This window comes from Dendronephthya gigantea, unplaced genomic scaffold, assembly GCF_004324835.1.
Source record: "Dendronephthya gigantea isolate DGI-Jeju-01 unplaced genomic scaffold, DenGig_1.0 000000F, whole genome shotgun sequence".
Classification (NCBI taxonomy): domain Eukaryota; kingdom Metazoa; phylum Cnidaria; class Anthozoa; order Malacalcyonacea; family Nephtheidae; genus Dendronephthya; species Dendronephthya gigantea.
This window is the reverse complement of record NW_021163010.1, coordinates 7,373,165-7,395,205: the sequence shown is the minus strand read 5'-3', so window position 1 is coordinate 7,395,205 and position 22,041 is coordinate 7,373,165. Positions and strand designations below refer to the sequence as shown.

The following is a 22,041-nucleotide window of genomic DNA, read 5'->3' as shown; positions in this document are numbered from 1 at the left end:
CAAACATAATGTTTCCTTTCTTCGCAGTAAATAAGTGTTAATTAATTATAATATTCTTGCATGTAATCTTGTATAATTATGTTTTCATGGTGACAGTCAAAGTAATTTTGCTTGTAGGTACGCCACGAAAGTATTTAATATGCAAAGCTTTCGGTCCGTTAACCCGGGCCCTCATCAGTGCAATTACCTGAATCGCCTGAATACACATTGACACGTCACTTAAATACCTTGGCTTCCGTCGGCGAATTTCTGTCTGTTTTTCAGGCCGCTCACGGTCGCATGGGTATAGATCTTCAAAAGGCGCTTCGCCCGCGGTGGTGAAGAGGATATAGCAAAACATACAATCCTGCCAAATTAGCTACAAATCCATTGCAGTACACCACAAGCAATTACGTTGAACATTAAACGAAAAGAAGAAGATATTGAAGTGCCCGGCCCATAGCTTTGTTGTTTAAAATTTACTCCTGATGTCAAGTTTTTACAAAGTTCCCATGCAGCTATAGCTAACAAAATTTCTTACAATAAATCATGCGAAACGTTTCTCTATAGTTTCTCAATCTCCATATATACAAGAAAGGGTTTATTGCAAAATTTAAACTGTACATTTGGGCGCGAAGACATTCTGCGGAACCGTAAGATCGCCCGAGAAGTTATCGATCAAATGATAGACACTTGCTGGAACTAGGGTTAAAGTTTGGATAACTACGACGATAATAATCGTTTTCAGGAATTCCTGTTGGATGAGAACATGTGTATGGGAGCGATTTTGTTTGGAGATTATCCGTATTGCCTTTCTCAAAGAAATGTAGGTTATCCCATATATCAGGCTGCTAAGTAGAGGAAAAATGATACATGACGTTTGAAATGTTGTATAGTAAATCTTGTCGTTGCCCAATACAAGTTCTCTAACCAAGTGGAAGATGCCAATAACCCATAATAACCCAATCCAAAGGATTATTCGACTTGTGGTTATCAGTGTCCGGTGTTTAAATGGATGAACTGTCAATATGTACCGATCAATTGCAATGGAGAACAATGATAACAGTGATATCAACATGAAAGTTTCCGACGAGGTACGAAAAACTTTCTGGAAGTCTCCAGAAGGTGCCCACTGTGTGGACAAAATGATGCACACAATAAAATCAGCAATAGCTAAATTGGCGACGTGATATGCTGTAGAATTTCTGAAACATTTTAAAGGATCTTTTAGCAAGCAAACGAACAGAAAGAAATGCGACACAACACCAGCACAAAGCGTCAAATAGATTGCAAGATACTTTAGCTCAAAGTTCTCCATGTTGATAACCACGAAATGAAACATGCAGCTACGGGAAATTTAATCGAAACCATGCAATATGAAGTAAACATGATTGAAATGTATAATTAAAGTTCGGGTATTAATGAAGATAAAATACTCTTCTAATAACTATCTCTATAATATTAAAATTAATTATTTAAGATTCACAAGCGATACCTATCAAAACATAACAAGTTTTATTGTTGAAAGGCAAATTTCAATTGCCGAATTGCATGTTTCATCCTCCTTATCGTGTTGCACCAGTATAAATGAGAAACTCGTTTCTTCAATCAAAAGTTAAATGACAAAAGTGCCTTCTATGCGACGGAAGGTTTCGACGAGTATAATATTTATTCACCGGATACGACCAAATCCACGACTGACACAGTTCCCCAGATTGATTTTTTACAACTCAAATATTAGCTTTTACAGTATAATGATTTTTATCCTCAATAACGTGTTGTATAGGAAGGCATGCAGTGATGTCACTTTACTCAAAAATACATGCGTCGTAACAATAAAACTTCTTAAAGTGCGCTTTGAACAATGAGATTCATTGCCGTTTTCCACTTTTTTCTCTCCTTTGGTATCTTCAAACATGCATGTACACACTGGACACGTAGTCTGCGACTGTGAATTCCAAATAGAATTTTGGGCGTGGGGTTTGTTATTACTGCATATAAATGCATGGAATATACTGAACGAATTGAGTAGAGAAACGCAGTCCAACCCTGTCAAACATTAAATGCCTAACTGTCATGCAACAATAGTAAAGTGATCTATTCTTGATAAGTGCATCAAACATAACTTAATCCTTCCTCTTCATGTCATGCATGCGGTTAGATACATGTTAGTCTACAACCGCGAGTAAACACTATCAATACGGTTTTACAATTTTATGTCAACTTTTATCTATACCGAATAGCCTAACATATACGATATTATATAATTATAGTTAAAATTTGAAATATCTCTTATTAATTTCTCATCTTACAAAATTTCTTACAGTAAATTAAACGGAATGTTTGTCTGTAGTTCTTCAGTCTCCAAATATACAATAATGGATTTATTGCGAAATTCGTGCAAAACATTTGAAAAAAAACAATCCCTGTAACTGGCAGTTCCTGCGACAAGTTATGAACCAAATGACTTATAGATGCTGGAACCATGGTAAAAATTTGAATGAAAACGACGATTATAATTGTTTTTAAAAACTCCTTTTGGATAAGAACTTGTCTTTGACTTTGGGAACGATTTTGTTGCGAGATATCGTGACATTCTCTTCTCAAAGAATTATAGGCTGTTCCATACACAATACTTGTAACCAAGGAAATAATAATGAACGAAGTTTCGTAGGCTGCATCGTATATCTGGTTGGCGTCAATTTTCAGCTCCTTCACAAGATGAAACATGCTTATAAACCATATTAACCCAACCCAGATGACTATTCGCCTTCTAGTTATTAGTACGCGATGTTTAAATGGATGTACTGTCAAAATATAACGGTCGATCGCAATGGAAAATAAAGAAAACAACGATACTAACATAAACGTTCTCGCTAATATATAAGAAACGTCCACCATTTTTTCGGTCGGCATTGCCAGCGACACAAAAACAACAACGCACACCAGGAAATCAGATACCGCTAAATTCGTAACGAGATATGTTGCAGAATTCCTAAAACATTTCAACGGATCTTTCAGCAAGCAAATAAATAAAAGCAAATGCGACACAATGCCAACACACAATACGATTTGCATCGGGAGTTTCTTTAACTCGAAGTTGGCCATGTTAGTATTAACAAAGAGCAATTGCCTTTAAAACGGCCACGAAAGATAAATTTAAATGCGAGCTTGAGAGGGGGTAAACATGAAAGATAAAAAGTAATAAAGATTTTTTATTAATGTGAATAGGTAAGTTAGAGCCGATGCAGACGTAATGTAAACAAACGATTTTTTGTTACGACGTACTGTCAGCTTATCTCACACATTATTGGTCCCCATGGTTTAAATTATGAACTAGAGTCTGTTCCTAAAAACGAAAAAAATTTCGGGGCCCCCGCAAACTTGACGTTATCTCGAAATTATTTACTGAATCTTTACTGTAATAACGTATTGACTTAATTGAAAAGACAAGTATGCGATAACCTTCATGTAGAGAAGGTTCACAATATCATGTAAAAGCTAACCCAGGCTTAAACTGCTCAGCTTTGGTTATATCTTAAACCTCGGTTGATTTACGTTGCACAAAGACACGTTACGTTAATCCAAGGTTATAAAAGGTGCCCAAACTATTAGTTCATCTTGTTTGGTGATTTCACTTGCAAATCAGTTGGTTGAGGTTGTCTTTAAATTTATACAATTAATTTTATTTTTGAAATTTGTTTCTTAGAGGAATGAAGTCAATATTGTTAAAAGGCATGGAATACGGAAAGAATAACATTTATGAAAGCTGCGTATATACTAACATTAATTTCTCCTATTTTTCAAACGGTTTACTCTATTGGTTTTTATTACTTATATCAAACGCTCATTTTTTATCAAGCAGAAAATAAACTGAAAAGTTTTGATTAAACTTAATAATATCCCTCAAATTCCCATCTAACAAAATTTCTTACAATAAATTAAGCTAAACGTTTGTCTGTAGTTCTTCAGTCTCCATACATACAAGAAGGGATTTATTGCAAAATTTAAACAGTACATTTGAAAAATAACCTTATATAAAACTTTCTGTAGATCTGTCGACATTCTATCAACCAGAATAACAGCACCTGCTGGAACCAGAGTTAAAATTTGAATAATCGCGACGATTGTAATGGTTTTCAAAAATTCTTCTCGAGCAAGCACTTCTGTGCGAGAGCGATTGTGTTGCGCAATAATCCGTCCTTTCCTTCTTAACGAAATATGGATCATTCCGTATATCATTCCGCTGACGAGAGGAATAATGATAAATACCACTTCGTATGCGGCAACGTAAATCTTGTTGTTATCCAATGTGAGCTCGATAGCCAGTTGGAATATACTCAAAACCCATAGCAACCCAATCCAAATAACCACTCGTCTTTTGGTTATAAGTACCCTATGTTTGAATGGATGTACTGTCAAAATGTACCGATCGATTGCAATGGAGAATAGAGAAAATAGTGATATTAACATAAATGTTTTCACGACGATATAAGAAGCCTTTTTTAATTTTTCAGAAGAAGCCTTTTGTACTGAAAAAAAGATGCACACTATGAAATCAGACACAGCTAAATTCGCTACGTGATATGTCGCAGAATTTCTGAAACATTTCAAGGGATCTTTTAGAAGGCAAACAAATAGAAGTAAATGTGACACAATTCCAACAAAAAGCGTAAAATGCATTGGGAGATATTTCAACTCTAAGTTGAACTCTGAGCCGACCATTTTGATATTCACAACCGGAGACAGGATGGATTTTAATCATCTACGAAACCGCACTAATATATGAACTCATATATACCTATAGAATGAACAGGCAATATTACCCCTATATCAAAGATCGATTATTAATGATGGATAGATTAATTAAAGACGTCTGATAACAATTGACTGAATTGAGAAGACAAACATGCATGCGATAAGTAAGCCGCAACCCTCCCGTAAAGAAGGATTTTTTAAAACCCAGGATGTTATTTAAATTAGGCTAACCCCGGTTTAAAATGCTCGGCTTTAAATAGATTTTTAACCTCGGTTGATTTGCGTTGCATATAGAGTGAAAAAATTCTTAAATGTAAATGTGACACATGCCATACCAGCACAAAGTGCAAAATGGATTGGAAGATACTACACCTCTAAGCCCACCATATTGATATTCACATGCACAGTGAGATATATTAGATTTCAATCTACGGAAGATTAATATGAAGACATGTAAAGATATGATGATGCATGCATGCAATAGTTATGTAGACATGCGTGCAATTATATATAAAACCTCATTATAAAGATAGGTTAATAATGCTAGGTCGATTAAAGATTCTAATAATTACTGATAGCATGAAATAAGTTATAAATTGTTTGAAATCAATTTTTAATTTTTGAGGCTTCGATCACCAGAATTCCCCAACTGCATAAAATATATATATTGCACACATGCACGCTTGTCCTGTGAGGGCAGTTATTCAAACGCGACTAAAAATCTTATGATAAGAGTAATTACAAAACTTAATTTAACGTTCCAATATGCTGTCCTGCACAATGGAAGTTGATATATTTTCGTATGTTTGTATGCATGCATGCATATATATGAGGTTGAAATTAATCACGATCGTATTTTAAGACGTTCGAAAAGCAGTTGCCAATCCATAAGTTTCAATCGAAACGTTACAAATTTTTTGTTCAAAATTTCTTTTATATTTATTTTTCGAAAGTTTTAATTAAAATGTCAGTCGAATCATAAGCTTATTTACTATATTTGTTATTATATATACGTAATAACAAAACGTCTCAAACGGTACGTGTGAAACAACACCTATACTCATGCACCTATATAGAAAAATCAACAATTTGAAGAGTGGCGCCTCATCATCAAACACTGCATGTATTCCATCGTCCCTTTTGTCCTTTTGGAACAAAGCAAAATTAATGGTGTTCAGTTTTTATCTATATCGTACATGGATGATTATAATTTGTTATATAGGTATATTTTAAATGCATGTGATTGGTTCATTCGCGTAGTCACATGAATTTAAATATAAATGCAATGTTTCCCGATCCGTGCAACATCCGATTTCACCGCTCAAGTTTTAGCACGCCTGCCTGTATTGACAATTCCAACCCTTTTTCTTTGTTTTTAAACTCTTTGTTTTGTTGTGTTACAGAAACTAAAAACTAAGCTAAACAAAGGAATCTTGTTCGTGTCGCCGAAACGTCCCGCATATACTAGTATCGTTATATATCAGTTTTCGCCTCTCATTTAATTAACACAATATCTTGCAGTAAAGCAAACGAAACGTTTGTCTATAGTTTCTCAGTCGCCATGCATACAAAAAAGGATTTATGGCAAAATTCAGACAGTACAATTGGAAAAAGATGAATTTTATAACTGGACCCGATTCTTTCGACATCCCAGAAGCCATATAATAAATCGTTGTTGGAACCATAGATAATACTTGAATAAATGTGACGATAATAATTGTTTTCAAAAATTTCTCCTGTGTAAGGATTTGCCTGGTAGCGAGATTTTGCTGAGCGATAATCCGTGCTTCTTTTTTTAAAGAATTATAAGTTTTTCCATATATAATGCCAGCGAGCAATGGTATGACAATTTTCATCGCTTCGTTTGATATATTGTAAACCTTGTTTGCGTAAAATAGGCCTATATACTCTGTAACCACGTCAAAGGTGCCTATAATCCAAATCAATCCAATCCACATAGCTATTCGTCTTTTAGTGATCAGTGAGCGATGCTTGAATGGACATACTGTCAATATATACCGATCGATTGCAATGGAGAGTAAAGAGAGCAATGAAGTCAACACAGCCGCATCCGATAAAATGTAAGACGTGTTTTTTAATTGTCTAGAACTAGATGATGTCATGAAATCCATCGAAATAACAAAGCTCACAATGAAGTCAGACACAGCTAGACTCATGACGAGATAAGTCGATGAATTCCTAAAACACTTTAAAGGATCCTTTATAAAGCAGACAAACAGAAGCAAATGCGATGCAATGCCAGCGTAAAGTGTTAAATTGATTGAGAGATACCTTAAATCGTATTTGTCCATGTTTAGTTCGAGTTTCGGCGACGGGAGAGAATAGGATCTAAATTAAAACATGCACCTGCGGCCTGCGAAAGTTTGATAACTCTCTCAGTTAATAAAGTGAATTTTTTTTTAATAAAATCAATATTACTAAAAAGTGTGTCAAAATATCTATTTACTGATCTCATCAGTTCGGGTATATTGGCCGCGAATATTTAGTTCCTTTCATACAAAAGAGCAGGTAAAATTATGCATACGATTGTTTTACCAATTTTTCAAATCTTGCCTGGCTTTTGGAACATTGTAACCGAAATCAATGAGCTGGTAGCCTGGTTAATCTTGGATTAACATTTCTTAGCTATTTCTTCTTAATATATGTGTGGTTTTGAGGACCCCACACACAACTACTCTTAGATCGCTATGTGGTTTAATGGAGTAAACTAAATTTCCATTGCCAATACCCTTCAAAAAACAGGAGGATACCTTTTTGTAATTTTGTTCTCGAAGGATACCTTTCTTCAATCATCCTCAAGTAAACAATTATAGTGAACTAGCTACTATAGTCTGTTCTCTAACACAGAACCGATACGCACGCTGGTTTTACAATTTTATTGAACAGATTTCCGAAAAATAACAATATACTAAATAAAATACTAAACAGAAGTTCGGGACATAAAGAAAAAACTATTCAAGTCTCCGCCAAAAAAAGCAACTAAAATCTTGGGATGCGCGGATGTCCCAACACAGACAAATGCTAATTAGCTAATAAAAAATTTGTGAGGTTCCAAAACACTATATTTAAGATTAACTGTTTGAAGACTGTCAATAAATTTCAATCTACGTGCCTCCGTTTGTATTCGGCTTGATGTAAATGTTGTCAAACAGAGATTTTTTGTTCTAATTTTAGTCAAAAAACTTCCTATTTCATGAAACGCGTTTTCATCACAAATTGTTCTTTGGTATCGTTTGTTCTTTGGCCATGATTGGACAGTTTAATTCAGTTTCAAATTATGAGCCCCATTCCTCGATTCCCCAACTTCTCGTTTTCCCAATTCTCCGATTCTCCAATTCCCCCTTTTAAAGATAGCCGTAATCTACATGTAATGTTTCTGAGATGAAGAATAATACTGAGAATCTGGAAAGAATGAAACGGAAATTCACCACAATACATCATTATATATGACACATGCGCTAAATGCCGGACGTCGAAAACATCAAGGTCTTAAAGTGTACTTATTAAACGTTTTGGTTATGTTAATATTTTCTCGAATATTGATTTGGCGAACATCAAGTCGGTCACTATATAGGTTGTCCAGTGTTCATTCGCTCCAGGCCGTGTGCAGGTAGGTAGATTTGTAAAGATCGGCGTCTATATGCAATCGGTGCATTGATTAAATTACTTTGATTGACAAACGTCAGGAAAGTGTTAACATGTAAGGTCCGTTTTCTAGTTAAGTCGAGAGAATGCCTTTAACACGGGTATCCATTTTAAAGGTTAACAGTTTCACCTCAAATCGTTTAAATAGCATTATTTTACAGTTGCAAGAAAAATATGGTATTCACAAATGCGGTAGTGACATTGCTGGTTATCTATATAATTCTGTTGACTGCTGGAAGCATTCAGGCCCACGACGCCAAAATTAATGATGTATATGATTGGAATAAACAGGTATGTTTGAAATATATACAGAATATGCCATTCAAATTATTTGAAAGGTTAAAAATGGCCCGATGAACACATCGCATTCTCTGAATTCCCCAAAGCCTCTCGCGTCCATATTTAAAACCCCGTCAAATTATTTGAAAAATAGTACTGACATTCAGTGCAAGTAGAGCAAAACAGTTGGAAATAATCCGCAAACTGATAGTATCATGAATACATACAATTATTAAGCTAGCTAGGCCTATTAGATCACGACGTGCAATTATTCATGAAAAGGAATCACGTCCTTTTCCTTTCAACTGATGAAAGGAAATATAATTTTGTTCCTTCCTTAATTTCTTGAATAGTTTGATGAGTTCACGTCATTTCTTTTACTTTTGTTATTCTATATCTTAAATTATCAGAGACCTTTGTTACGTTAGTTGTACGTCCGGTGTGACTGAATGCGAAAGTAATTTTAAGATCGCTCTAGCTACTCGTAGCTATAGCCGTCTAAATTCACCATCAAATAAATCAACAAAGACACCGGGATTATAACTCGGCGAATATATAGATAAGTCAAACTGTTTAAATTTGCAGCATGTGAATATCGTTCCGCCATTTTGTTTAATTGGACATGTAGCCTATACTGAAGTAGAATCAATGAAATTGATATACAACATTTTTACGATAATGATTCGCGTACCGACGGTGACTCTATATTTATGGGAAGTCAAAAAACCACCAATCCTGAAGATCCACAAAATCAGAATTGCGGAACCACCGACGGCTCGCAAAAAACCCGTTTATTTTATAAATATTTCGAAAATACTTCAATTTAGCATTTAATGCGAAATTCTCTTCTCCTGACAGGTCAAGAAAGATGGTCGAAAAAAAAGTCCGAATAAAAGAAAGTTGGACGATAGAAATATTCGCCCTGATCCCACATGCGTATGGTAAGCTTTTGATGACAGTTTAATAGCTTAACCTATACAACGTAGCATATAGTAGGATGTTTGCATGTGGTTTTGCTGTCGTACAAGACAATTACGCATGTTTGCTTTAAAAACTCCTGGTTTAAGTAATTCCATGAATTGAGTTGTTTAATAATAATTGGGCGGTATAGAGTTTCACGTACGTTGGACGTCGCTCATTCAAACAGAAAAGATTCAACGTACAAAAATGGGAATAATAGACCTATAGTCTAGATTGCTGACTTATATATTTATACATATTTAGCTCGCAATAACGCGCTGAAACTGATTGAGCGACATTTTTTGGCATCTATCCGTGCATCGAAGATTATTCCTATGCAAATATCTATACGTTATTTAAAACTTCACTTTGAAAAAATGTTTTGCATGATTTTGGAAGCGCTAGATTCGTATCCGCACTTCGTCTAAGACTCCAACCCTGTTGTGGCCTCTATAAGTCTTTCGAAGGTTTCTTTTGAACATGGCGAACTATTATAATTATCTGGATCGTTATATATTCACTATGAACTATTCTTATCGTTTATGTTTCGTGTTTAATTCTGTCATCAATGTACAATGTTTCTTCTAAATTTCTAGGAAATTTTGCAAGAGTACTGGCCAAATTCTCTGCGTGCTGGACCCTAGCGCAGATTGTTAACTTTGAATTTTCATGCCGCTGCCTGCATGCAAGTTGATGTTACAATCCGTAGCTGATTGATTGATATTTGATACCTAATATAATGTAGTTTTGTGAAACTGTAATGAATTTATATTTTTTAAAATAGTTTAGGCCAATAAATTAAACGATTATCTCGCAAAAGAGGTATAAATTTGCATTCAATAAGCTATTGTCTGTTATTAGGGTTATTTATACAGGAAATGCCAACGAAGACAAAATCACGACTTTAACCTGCTGTAATTCATCACATGAATATTGAGTGCAATGATTTTTAATTAGCAAGAAAAAAGAGTTATTTTGCTTTCTAGCAATATCTTTTTCAGTATGCGATGTATCCGAAGCGACATTTTACTTTTGTTTCAGAGCTCTCAACTGCAACCATCTGGAACAAATTGCTCAAATACAAAGGAATAAAGTCGCTTCGCGCGAAAAATATCGCTAGTTGAAAACCGGCTTTTACTCGTGCATAAAAATCGTGCGCTCTCGCCAACCATGAATAATATACATATATATTACTGGCGTACGATTTATATATACGTAATATTCAAACTATTACAATTTTGCATCTGTACAGAGCGATGTTGTCCAGAGATATTTCATTTGTAAAATTGTTCAAGACGGAATTAATGTGTTATGACGACGGAGCGCTTAGGGGGCGCATAAACTATTAAATACAGCGGGTATGCTGATCAAAATACAACTGAGCTTAGTGGAACGCTGTTCAGTGTTAGAATCCAGAGAGTACAGAGAGTATTTTTTAATTGTAGCAGCTCAAATTGAGTGAGAAAACAAAGGGCTTGTAACCGCTTGTTAACATTACGGACATCATATTTATATACCACCGATATTCTCTTATGTTCCAGTCAATTCAACACTCAGCTTTCTTTCATGTAATCAACACATAGCTGTAATTATTTTTAAACTGTTTTAGAGATTTTTAAATTGCCTATTTTTAGAAAACCTTGAAGATTCCTCATATTTCTTTATAATTCCTAGAGATTGGTAGTATTACTACAAGGCTATGAGACTATTTCAATTGTCTGCTGTGTCAATTGTTTTATTAATATTTCGTTCAGTTCAGTTCCAAAGCTATTCAGTTCACTAGTAGTAGTACCATAGGCGGCCCAAAATTGGCGGCCGAAAATTTTTTTGGCAATTTGTCAATGTAATGTATAATAATGTGGTAGTACCGAGCACGAATATTGCCATTTTTATACATATATACAGCTGCAGTAATTTGGAAATCGGCTGGAAAATCAATCTAACCGTTTAATTATCTTACACGCAGTATTTTTTAAACTTTCAGATGATATAAGCCTTTTTTGTAGTTATTCAAGCCTTGTATAATTGAATACAAAAAAAAGAAAAACCTTTTGGCAGGCGCCTACAAGTAATTTGAAAATGTCTGATCTAATACAAATAAATATGTTTAGTGAAAAAATTCTCAAAAATATTCCTTTTCCTGAGGATCTAATTTTCATGCGGTGCTTCCACTGAGCCCGCAATATAAATTCACTTGGGGTCTTGGCGGTTTTACGAACATTATTATATATACTTTTAATAAATCTTTACATTTCTTTCCTTGATTCTTTTTTCGAAGTTTTATGGCTTGTGCTGCTGATAAGGTTTGTAATCTTTTAGAATCGATATATTTTTGTGGGTACGAATCTAGACGAATTCTCAAATTTTAACCTGCAAAATTTCCTAAACAACGTGGTTATTAATATTATAAAGTATGTGTTTATAAACAGTGGTGTAAATTTTGAATCAACGTCTTTTCCTAGTATAATCGTATTTTCTGGTTGTAGGTGAAAGAGTACCGCGATGAATTTACAGATAAGGTAATTATTTTGTTCATAATTTTTCACAATTTAATCACTCCAAACGTCTGATCAATTTTTATAATAATGGTATACTGTACATGCCTTCTATAATAAAAAGGAAATACTGCAATTTTTACTAGGCATTGAGCAGTGCAATTAATCATTAATTTGTAGCATTTCATGAGGTGTAATTCATCCTTCCCTTGGTCAATAAAAATCAATCACTTTATTAATGCAATAATACATCTTTGTGATTGTATTGCAACTGTGTGATCTGCATTCAGGATGCAAACCATTATAACATTTTCCTTCTTTCTGGGACATACTTCCTCATAGAACATACATATGTATGCTCTTAATTTCAAATCATACCTGAGGTGACTATCAAGTTTGTAATTTCTCATATGAAAACTTGCCTTTACAAAGGCAAGTTTACATTTTCATCTGGTTGCCCCTGCCAAAAAAGTAGAAATATACAGTTGCACAACAACAGCATTAGTCAATTTACTCATTGCTTTTTTTAGACAGAAAAATTGATAAAGGAAGTTTTTCCTACTAAAGTTGTTCTCCTCAATGAGTTTTTGGTGTGTATATATTTAATTGTCTGTATACATTATTGTTAATTCTGCTGCAGTACAGATAATAATTTCTCCAAAATGAACAGAATGGGGTATGACAACTCCCTAAATGTATATGTACCACGTTTGATTTACAAAATACTTGCTTACCAAAAACTGTCCACTACAGTCTGTTTCATTCATATCGGGATCCTCAGGTCTATTTGGATGAAACAGACAGTAGTGGACCTTTTTGGTGAGCAATACTTCTATATACATATACATATAATTCAAAGCTTCCACAATTCAGGGAAATTTCCATTGAAATGACAACTGCAAAGTACATATGCATTCTGTTCAAAAGTTCTTTGTTTCCCTCTTTTGTCATTTCTATCTCCCTATGAGGAAAGTCACATGCAAATAAGTTGTCAGAAGACCTGATAAAACAGACTGTGGTGGATGATTTTTGGTAAGCATATATATTATGTTTTATTTTTTTCTTTGCAACAGAAAGACAAATTCAACATTGAAGATCTAAAGAAAATTGATGGTGATTTGAATGTGCCAATGGTACATCCCCTGGTCTTGGCAAATGATTTTCAGGTACATATTATTTAGAATGGTGCATGATTGCACTAAGTGGAGTTTAGTTTTGTGTGGAATTTAGTGTGTGACTGCAATAAGCACTGCTGCGAAGTGGAAGTGATAATTTATAATTGCACATATGATGGCCTGTAATAGTTTGAAATTTTACTTTATAATGTTCATTTTGAAATTACAATGTTGTGGCTATCAAGGCGAAAGTCAGATAGAATACTATCAAAATCACTGTAATATAAAAGTTGTGCTTTTGCTCAAGATTTCATTTTCAGTTGTAATAGCACAATCACATGTACACAATAGTATGCAATAAAATGGTAAATAGATTTCATTGATTAAAAACACAAATTGAATATTGATCAGACTCAGGTTAAAACAAACGATTATACACGTTTAATCTGACTCCTGATAAATGAAATCTCATGCATAACGTTAAAGATTGTGCTACATCAAGCCACGACACATGCTCATATGCTTTTGTGGCCCGTCCTCACAATGCCATATGAATATTCTTACGGTTACGCCTACCGTCCACACCGACACGTGTCCGGCGTTTTCGCCCACTGAAAACGGAAGAATCTGAAAACGCTCTCCAGAGTGGAAGAATTGAAAACGATGGCTGAGCGGATACGTGTGGACGGTTTTGCCGGAAAACGATGGCGTCACGCGTCGAATCGTTTCCATATTAATACACAGATTATATACACAGATTTTGCAGTGTAAATCTGATTAGAATAGAACATATTTACCTGAATTACCTGAAGGCCAAACAGAATATTTCGGGTTTTTTCGAAACATATTTTGAGATCTAAAACTCCTATCATCTTTAAAAAATATTTCTCCCCGGAGTTCTGATAAATATTCCGTCTATCGCAACTACGATCAGGGTCCAGAACAGAACGTCAAATACACATGCATCCTGCCGAGTTGGCGTTCGAAATGAAAGTATGAAACTAAAATTATCATGATCAACTAAAAATATCCAGCCAATAGGAAAGAAGAATTTTTTGTATGAACCAATCAGACAGCTAGCTGCATGAGAGTGATAAAAAAAAGGGTTTCAGTAATGTTTCCAGTAATGTTTGATTTAGCGTTGTACCACAGCATGTAAACAGCTTTTGCATGGTCGTGTGACGTGTTGGTTTTCTAAAACAAGGAGGAATTTCGTTTTAAAATCGGCAAAATTATCAATTTTTTTTACAATTGGAATATTTGGTAACATTTTTCTGGCAAGGCCAATCATAATGCGCATGCAAATTTTTAATACTTCATGTAAAACGGTAAATAATGAACCTGAATTGTTATTGTATAATTATAAGGTTTCACTAAACTTTTTCAGTTAAAAATGATGCATTGTTTTGTTCTTGTTTTTATCAAATGCCGACCACGATACCAAAGCGAATTCATTCATTTCTTGTGTTCCCTTGCAATATAATAAACTTCTTGCTTATACTCGGACTTTACCGAGAAGTATTGGACTTCGGTCATTTGTACAAATCTCCCTACGGGCTTGGTCTGTACAAAAATACCTCAATCGGTTTGATATTTCTCGGTAAAGGCTTCCCGCTCAGTTGATACGAAGTGAGTCCAATACCTCCATTTCGTTTCCATTCCATACACCTCCAATACCTTCATCTCTTTTCCATAGTATTCCATTAACTGTGGTTCAGTGAATGACTAAATCTAGTTATATGGCGAAGTATGGCAAAACTGTTGTTTTTTTCAGCCTTCACCAAAGAAGAGAAAGATTGAGGGAGAAGAACCTGTGAATAATATTGTTGTGCAGAATGGTAAGGTTTCTCTACCCATATTAAAGATAAATGAAATTCCATATCTTATACTTCGTTAGACCATGTAGTCCCTGCTCTAAATAATTGTGAGGTTTTGGAAAGCAATTGAGAAATTGGTCACAATGGTTCACATGCATGGATTGCGTATAACTCAATATTGCAGTATTTGATTCCCTTTTGACGACCTTTGATTAACTCATTTTGATCGCCATAATATTGTCTATTAAAATTTGTTAAACAGTCTTAAAAAGTTATTTTTAACAAAATAGAATGTAACTTGTGACTTGCACTATATCATGGCCAGAAAATTCGGACATAATTAACATTCTACTTCCGCCTAAATTTGCATATGGTGTCAAAATAAAGCTTCGTGAGTTTATAGTAAACTGTAATGTGCACAGTACTAAACGCTAAAAATACACCTTTAGGTAGGTCAATTATAATTTGCCTTAATTACTCGTTGCAGAGCAAGTTAATCTTAATATTTTTATATAGTATTTCAAAATATTTTATCAGTATTCGTCCTGCATTTTCAAAAAAAAGTTTGATTATTTATCACGTTGAATACCATATAAAACAAAAACCGTAATAGCGTAGAAATAAAATAAAAATGCAGAGCCAACATAAACCTTTACCAGCAAAATATTACCTCAGGATCTTTAATATGACACGAATTACAAGAAACAACCAGGGCAAATTGCAAAGATGCAATGATTTTCTTAAATTTTGCGAAATTTAAGAATGCGCAATATAATTTATAGTTCTGCAAACGAATAATATTTGAACAGATATGCAAATTTGCTACGGCAATCTGCATATTCGATGTCCGCAATTTCTGGCCATGTTTTCTTGACTCCTCTTGCATTTAATGAAACATAGCTACAAAAGATACAATGAGTTTTTAATAGAATTAAAAAGTAAACACAGTGTAATAAATAAATTGTATAAGTAAATTCGCTTGCAGGTACACCAAGAATATTAAATTGAAATATGTTTGCCTTTTATGTTTTGCAGGACCTCTCAAAGCAATTCCTCCAAACAAGGTGGGCTGTAGTAGCTATAGTTTTTTTGTGTGACCCCATCCGCTGAAATTTTTAGTTATTTATGATGGTAGTCTATATATGATAAAGTCTTCCACCACAAGCTAACTCATAATTTTTAATCGTGATCGTGGAAGGTTCACGGTCAGGGACCGCGGAGCAGGGTGGCTCGCTGGTCTTTAACAATACCAATAATTTTTCCGTAATTAGTCTTTAATGTCGAATATTTTTTAGTTCGCTCAAATTTACAAGCAATATTTTTAGCAATTTGTATTTTTTGCTTACAAGTATATGCAGTGTATCTTATCTTGAATGCTATTGTAACTTTTACTTCTTCAACGAATATTTTAATAACTAATTCAAAGAAATGAGTATTCTAATTTCCAACCATATATGTCATAATAAATCCGCCATGTTTACAAATGGATTGAAATTAGTTATGTTCAGTACATATGTTTGGCCAAAATAAAAAAAAAACAGAGTCAGAAACGACAAGCACTTGACCATTAAAACAGCGTGGTTATCCATGTCAAAATATTTGACATCATAACCAAAGCACGGTTATATTGTTTAATGTTTGTATATAAGCATGAAACATGCTGGAAACTTTACATAGGAAAACATTTGACCATTAAAACAGCGTGGTTATCAATGTCAAAATATTTGACATCATAAGCAAAGCATGGTTATATTGTTTAATGTTTGTATACGAGCACCAAACATGCTGGAAAATTTACAAAGTATCTACTATTTCCCAATAATGAGAGGCATTTGCGGCCATTTCAGAGGCCTCTGTATATTTCAAAATTTTCCCTGACAGGTGCGCGGTTCCAAGCCCCAGCAATACGAAAAACGCTTCGCGGTCCCTGACGGTAGCACCAAATTGCCTGACCAAACTGTTTAGCATCTATAATATCTATTAGGACGATATTGCTTATTTATGTCCGAGCTCAGTTTTTGCGACGGAACTGAAAGTAGAATGCGGTGCTACGAAAGATATTACATGACGTTTCAAATAGCTAAAATTCAATGAACTACGTGGGAGTAAAAACAAAACGAAGCTGACTCCAACATTTTGTTTCTCAGATTCTTGTGGAACTTATTGAATCATTGAAACCAGAAATTCAAGATTTGATGGAGAGTTGTAATTCAGTAAGATTTTATTTTATTATAAAATTTTGAAGTAATTTCTCCGATAGACCTGTAGACTAGTGAAGGTGGGGTATCCAGTCCCTAAAATGTAACATTGTATACATTTTGAATCAATATTTCTTAAAATATCAAGAACAATCAGAATATTTAACATTTTTTTGGTTCGCTATGTTTATGAATAAACATGAACATAAGACGGAGTTTATGCTAATTTATGTTTAAAATAGAAAAAACATGCTAGATTTCAGCAATTTAAAATGAAGTAGCCAACCATTGTAATAGGCAGAATCAATGGGCAGAGCGCAGAAGCTAACGTAACGCCTCTTTAATGCATGAGAAAAGCTTAAAAGTTGACCATAATTACAATCCGGTTTTTCCAACAAAATTATGCTGATTTCTTTATGCTGGTTGCCACTTGACTCAGTGACGTAACTTCATTTTAAAGAAGGTTTTGAAATCCTACCGGAGGAAGGTTGAACTCTTTTTGCAACTCTGGGGCTCATGAATGTCTAAAATTTAATGAGGCATGCAGTAGCTCAAATAATAATTAAGGAAACTGACATTCCAGGAAACCACCGACCAGTAAAATTTTCTGGGAATAGACAGATATGTAAAGATTTTAGTAGATTTCATAAACGTGACAGCTTATGTTAAATGGATATTCGATTTGCCTTATGTAGGTTAAAACTTGGATTCAACTGCTAATTCCACGGATTGAAGATGGAAACAATTTTGGAGTTTCTATTCAAGTAACGTCCAGACCTATGATTTACATATTATTTTCGCAAGAATCTATAATGTTTTTCCTTTACAATGAAAGTTGCGTTGATGAAAGTTTCGATTCAAGCAATTTCAAAAAACGAACTCACTTGAAAATGGGGCAATGCATTTATACATTGGGCTAGAAAAGAATTGTTTAGTTTTGTATCATAATGACTAGAAATAAAGTACCGTACAAATTATACGGTTAGTTTATTGTGTGCCAAGGTTTAAACGCCGTATCATGATTAGGACATTTCCACTAATTCAATCACTAAAATCTTTTGCCTGATTCGTGATATACATTCTACCTCTCCTGGTTAGGAAGACGTCCTCGGCGAGGTCACACGAATTGAGGCCGAAGCAGCATCATTTTTGGACCAAATCTCGAGGTAAAAGCAATTTATGGTCGTTGATTTGGTGGTGAAAATCACATCAGTTTCGAATTTGTTAAAATCCAACTAAATAAAAACGTTCATTCGATTACTAAGATGGTTTATGTCATTTATATATTTCATTCACTTTTTAATAAGTATTGGTAATCGTAATAATCGTTGTACAATTCGGGGTTAATAGTACGAGTGATGTTTGAATATTGTGCCAAAAATGGACGAGTCGCTTGTTTATTATGAGCATTATAATAAAATCGTTCAACTTTCGTAGCGTTTCATCGCGTTTCATTTGCGGCGTAGTTTTCAATGCGAACACGACAGTTGTGACAGTCGTTTTAGTGTTGTAAAAGTACAGTCCTGTCTGACTTTTATCCATTATTTTGTACAATTTATGTACACATCTTAGTACGCTAAAAAGAATACAGTAAACAATATATAAAGTATTTGCTTTTTTGGGGGGAGGGTTATCATGGAAAATATTTTTTAAAGTGTCCAAAACATTTTTACTTTAAATATATCAATAAATCACTACAAGTCATATTTTTAGCCATCTTCAGCATTATTTTGTTTTGTTTCAGGTATTTTATCACACGAGGGAAGGTTGTTTCTAAAGTCGTCAAATATCCTCATATTGTAAGTGCATATGTATAAATTATCATCGGCTGAATGTTTGTGCGTCGCGAGATTGAGTCGATTGACCCGTAGGATTTTGGGGAGCTGCATGCAAAAAGAAATCGATTTGCAAACGTTTTGGAACCGTGTTGAGCTTCTGATTCCTTTAGCTCTGTTAGCGATAATGTTTAATTCGGTTTTTGCCAGATGGACTACAGAAGAACCGTGATAGAATTGGATGAGAAGGAGTATATCAGCTTGAAGCTGTGTTGTTGCGAACTGAAAAACCATTACGTAAGTTAAGCGGCGAGGTGTCACATGAAGACAGACATTCACAAGCTTAAGTTATTTAGCATATAGCTAAACTAGAGTACATTCAAGTAGCTCAATCTGGTTCTGAATGTTTCTAGCTGTGTCTTCATGATGCTATTACCAAAAACTTGGACAAGATCAAAAAGCCGCGGTCCTCTAATACGGACTCCTTGTATTAACGTACTACTACCTTCATCCTGTACAAATTCGCCGGTGTCCAGCAAGATGTCGGAGGACAGAGTAGCCCTCAACGGTTATGTTAAGAAGATTCGGCAAGTTTTTGTAAAAAGATGTTGATAAGAGTGGATTTCCATCTGCAGAAAAGTTGATACTGTTTGCATGTTGAACCAGTGGTGGTCAAGTTAAACTCATTTATACAGCCAAAATTTAAAACAAAATATTAATTTTTTTGCAAGTAGAAATCCACTCCAACCATCTAGTAATGCGAGTTTCTAAACTCAATATTAATTTCACGTTTCATTAAGTCACGTTGAACCTTTCAACAAATATTTTTTCATATCAGGACGGTAACGTATATGCGATGTATTGCGCGGCGTGAAGGGGTGGGGGGTGTTTATTGGTATTTGTTCTGCTCGACGGATTTCTTTCGTCGACGATTGTGCTTCCAAAAGAAATTCGCCAGGAAGAACTGAATATGCGACCCCCCCCCCCCTCCCCCCAAATAAAATATATCTCCTTCCAGACGGCCCTGTTTCATACCGTAAGTTTCGCCCTAATGACGATACCATACTTCAAATACGGCGTACAAACGATTATCACCGTGAATCTAATTCATTAACAAACTTCGTTGACATAACTACAAGTTCATCAGAGAATGTCCAACAGGCCTCGACTGAATACATATAGGGTTATAAAATTTGCAAATGCCATAAATTGTATATGCAGAAGACCATGCATTAGAATTTCAGCGGCTGTGCAACTAATAAAGCTTTCGAGATTTAAAAATACTTTTGCACGTACAGTACTATCAAAATAAAGATAGCATTTCGCTCTGTGCATGTTCTTGTTTTAATAGCATGCAGGAGGAAACGTATTTTCAAATCCCAGAAGCGTTAATAGTTACACAGCCAATGAAGTTCCAGGTATGATCTTGTGCATATATACCAATTATGGTATTTTTAGATTTTTTGCACAACCTACACAGTTTTTATGATCTCTGCAGCGATTAGAATGCATTTTAACTGCCAAGGGGAACAATATTTATGTTTTAGTTTCTTAATTATACACTCTTGGAAACTTTTATACGTAGCATAACAGAAATTATGCGACAAGTTTGCATATGAATATAGCCACAAGTTTTTGACTTAACAGTCGAGTACTGCGTCCCGTTCTGGGATAGTAATTGAGTCAGGAGACTTTTAATTAATCTTGTCTGTCCACTTGCCATAAGGTATCGGCTAAATCAGGACGCTCTTAATTTGTTAGCTTAAACTAGGATGTCTACTTTGAATACTAATAACATATATAAACACAACTGGACAGACATTCAGGTTTCATTATAACGTCAATCGCGGATATCTCCGTGACTGTTAAGAAATTTGAACTTTCCATCCAGCAAACCACCTTTGGTTGCTATTGCACGCGGAATAAACTAATCAATATCAGTTATTTTTGCTTAGCAATTAGTAATTCTCATGCACTTAAGATATATACAAACTGTATACACAGACTGGGTATCTCTGGGGAGAGCGAATACATTTGAAAAGTGTCATTTCCTAACATTTAAAAAAAGAAATGCTGCTAAATATGGTGCGAATTGCATACTTTTATAAAGTCACTCTCTCACAACGTATATAAGGCGTTTGCTGGGTGGATAAACTGCTTGTTTACCTATATAACAGGGGATTTTTGGTACATTACATAAATTCGGGAAGAAAAGATTACTTGGGGAGTAGAATGCACCATTCAGTGTTGGTCAACGTTCGCGCGCAGGAGGAGTGGATATCTTCATATCAATCCAAAAACGTATTTAGCCTGAATTTTCTGCACTAAAAGCATGCACCAATCTTTAGTCTCTAGCGGTTGCTTTTGACTTGAGAGTACCGTAGGCCATCATGGTCCTGGAGGATGGTACATCGCACGATTTATGATTACATCCTGTTTTATATCGTTTCCCAGAATTCATACCTCCTGTATGTTTGACTTGACCCAACACTGCTTGAGCAGACCTCAGGCATTATGACGTGAGATGCCTTTCCGTGACTATTAAGACCATTTTCTCTGCGAAAATAATTCAGACAGATGTTGAAGTTTTCACAAGGAGTTTTGGTCTTAATGGTGGTTATACGTCCAGGATCGTCTGACGGCATAATCCATAGGCAATCCGAATATCTACGATTATAAGTTTAATAGGGGCGAGGATTGGAATGGTGTGGGCTTGTAAAGTGGGAGAAATGTTATGATATATATATAAATTCTCGAAAACAATCGTATCTGTGCACTTTGTCTTTGTAGCAACCTTGTATAGCCACGCATGGCTAAAATTCAAACCGATATACCTCGTTTAGGAAAAGCCCTGATTTCATAGGCGTGGTATTTTCGCGAGAAATACGCCTATTTGCGAAAATACAGACATTTTAAAAGTAAACATAGCAATTTTTACCACTACCATTGCATGTCACGTTCGACAATTTTCGGTCGAACGGAAGCTTTGTCTCAATATC

At 34.8% G+C, this 22,041-nt stretch overlaps 1 protein-coding gene across 1 annotated transcript; it reads left to right on the top strand.

Annotated features, from left to right (window-relative positions):
- Positions 1 to 11,846: 11,846 nt before the first annotated feature.
- LOC114525066 (proteasome activator complex subunit 3-like) lies at positions 11,847 to 20,030 on the top strand. The gene is made up of 12 exons (XM_028546642.1): positions 11,847 to 11,945; positions 12,129 to 12,161; positions 12,668 to 12,727; positions 13,211 to 13,303; positions 15,027 to 15,090; positions 16,105 to 16,133; positions 17,217 to 17,282; positions 17,963 to 18,031; positions 18,366 to 18,433; positions 19,012 to 19,066; positions 19,253 to 19,339; positions 19,456 to 20,030. The coding sequence occupies exons 1-12, from the start codon at positions 11,925 to 11,927 to the stop codon at positions 19,534 to 19,536; spliced, it is 726 nt and encodes a 241-aa protein (XP_028402443.1). The 5' UTR covers positions 11,847 to 11,924; the 3' UTR covers positions 19,537 to 20,030.
- Positions 20,031 to 22,041: the final 2,011 nt, after the last annotated feature.

Coding starts and splice junctions, on each gene's coding strand:
- LOC114525066 (XM_028546642.1), top strand. CDS start 11,925: ATGGCTTGTGCTGCTGATAAG. Junction 11,946..12,128: donor TGGCTTGTGCTGCTGATAAG/GTTTGTAATCTT, acceptor TTCTGGTTGTAG/GTGAAAGAGTACCGCGATGA. Junction 16,134..17,216: donor AAGCAATTCCTCCAAACAAG/GTGGGCTGTAGT, acceptor TTTGTTTCTCAG/ATTCTTGTGGAACTTATTGA.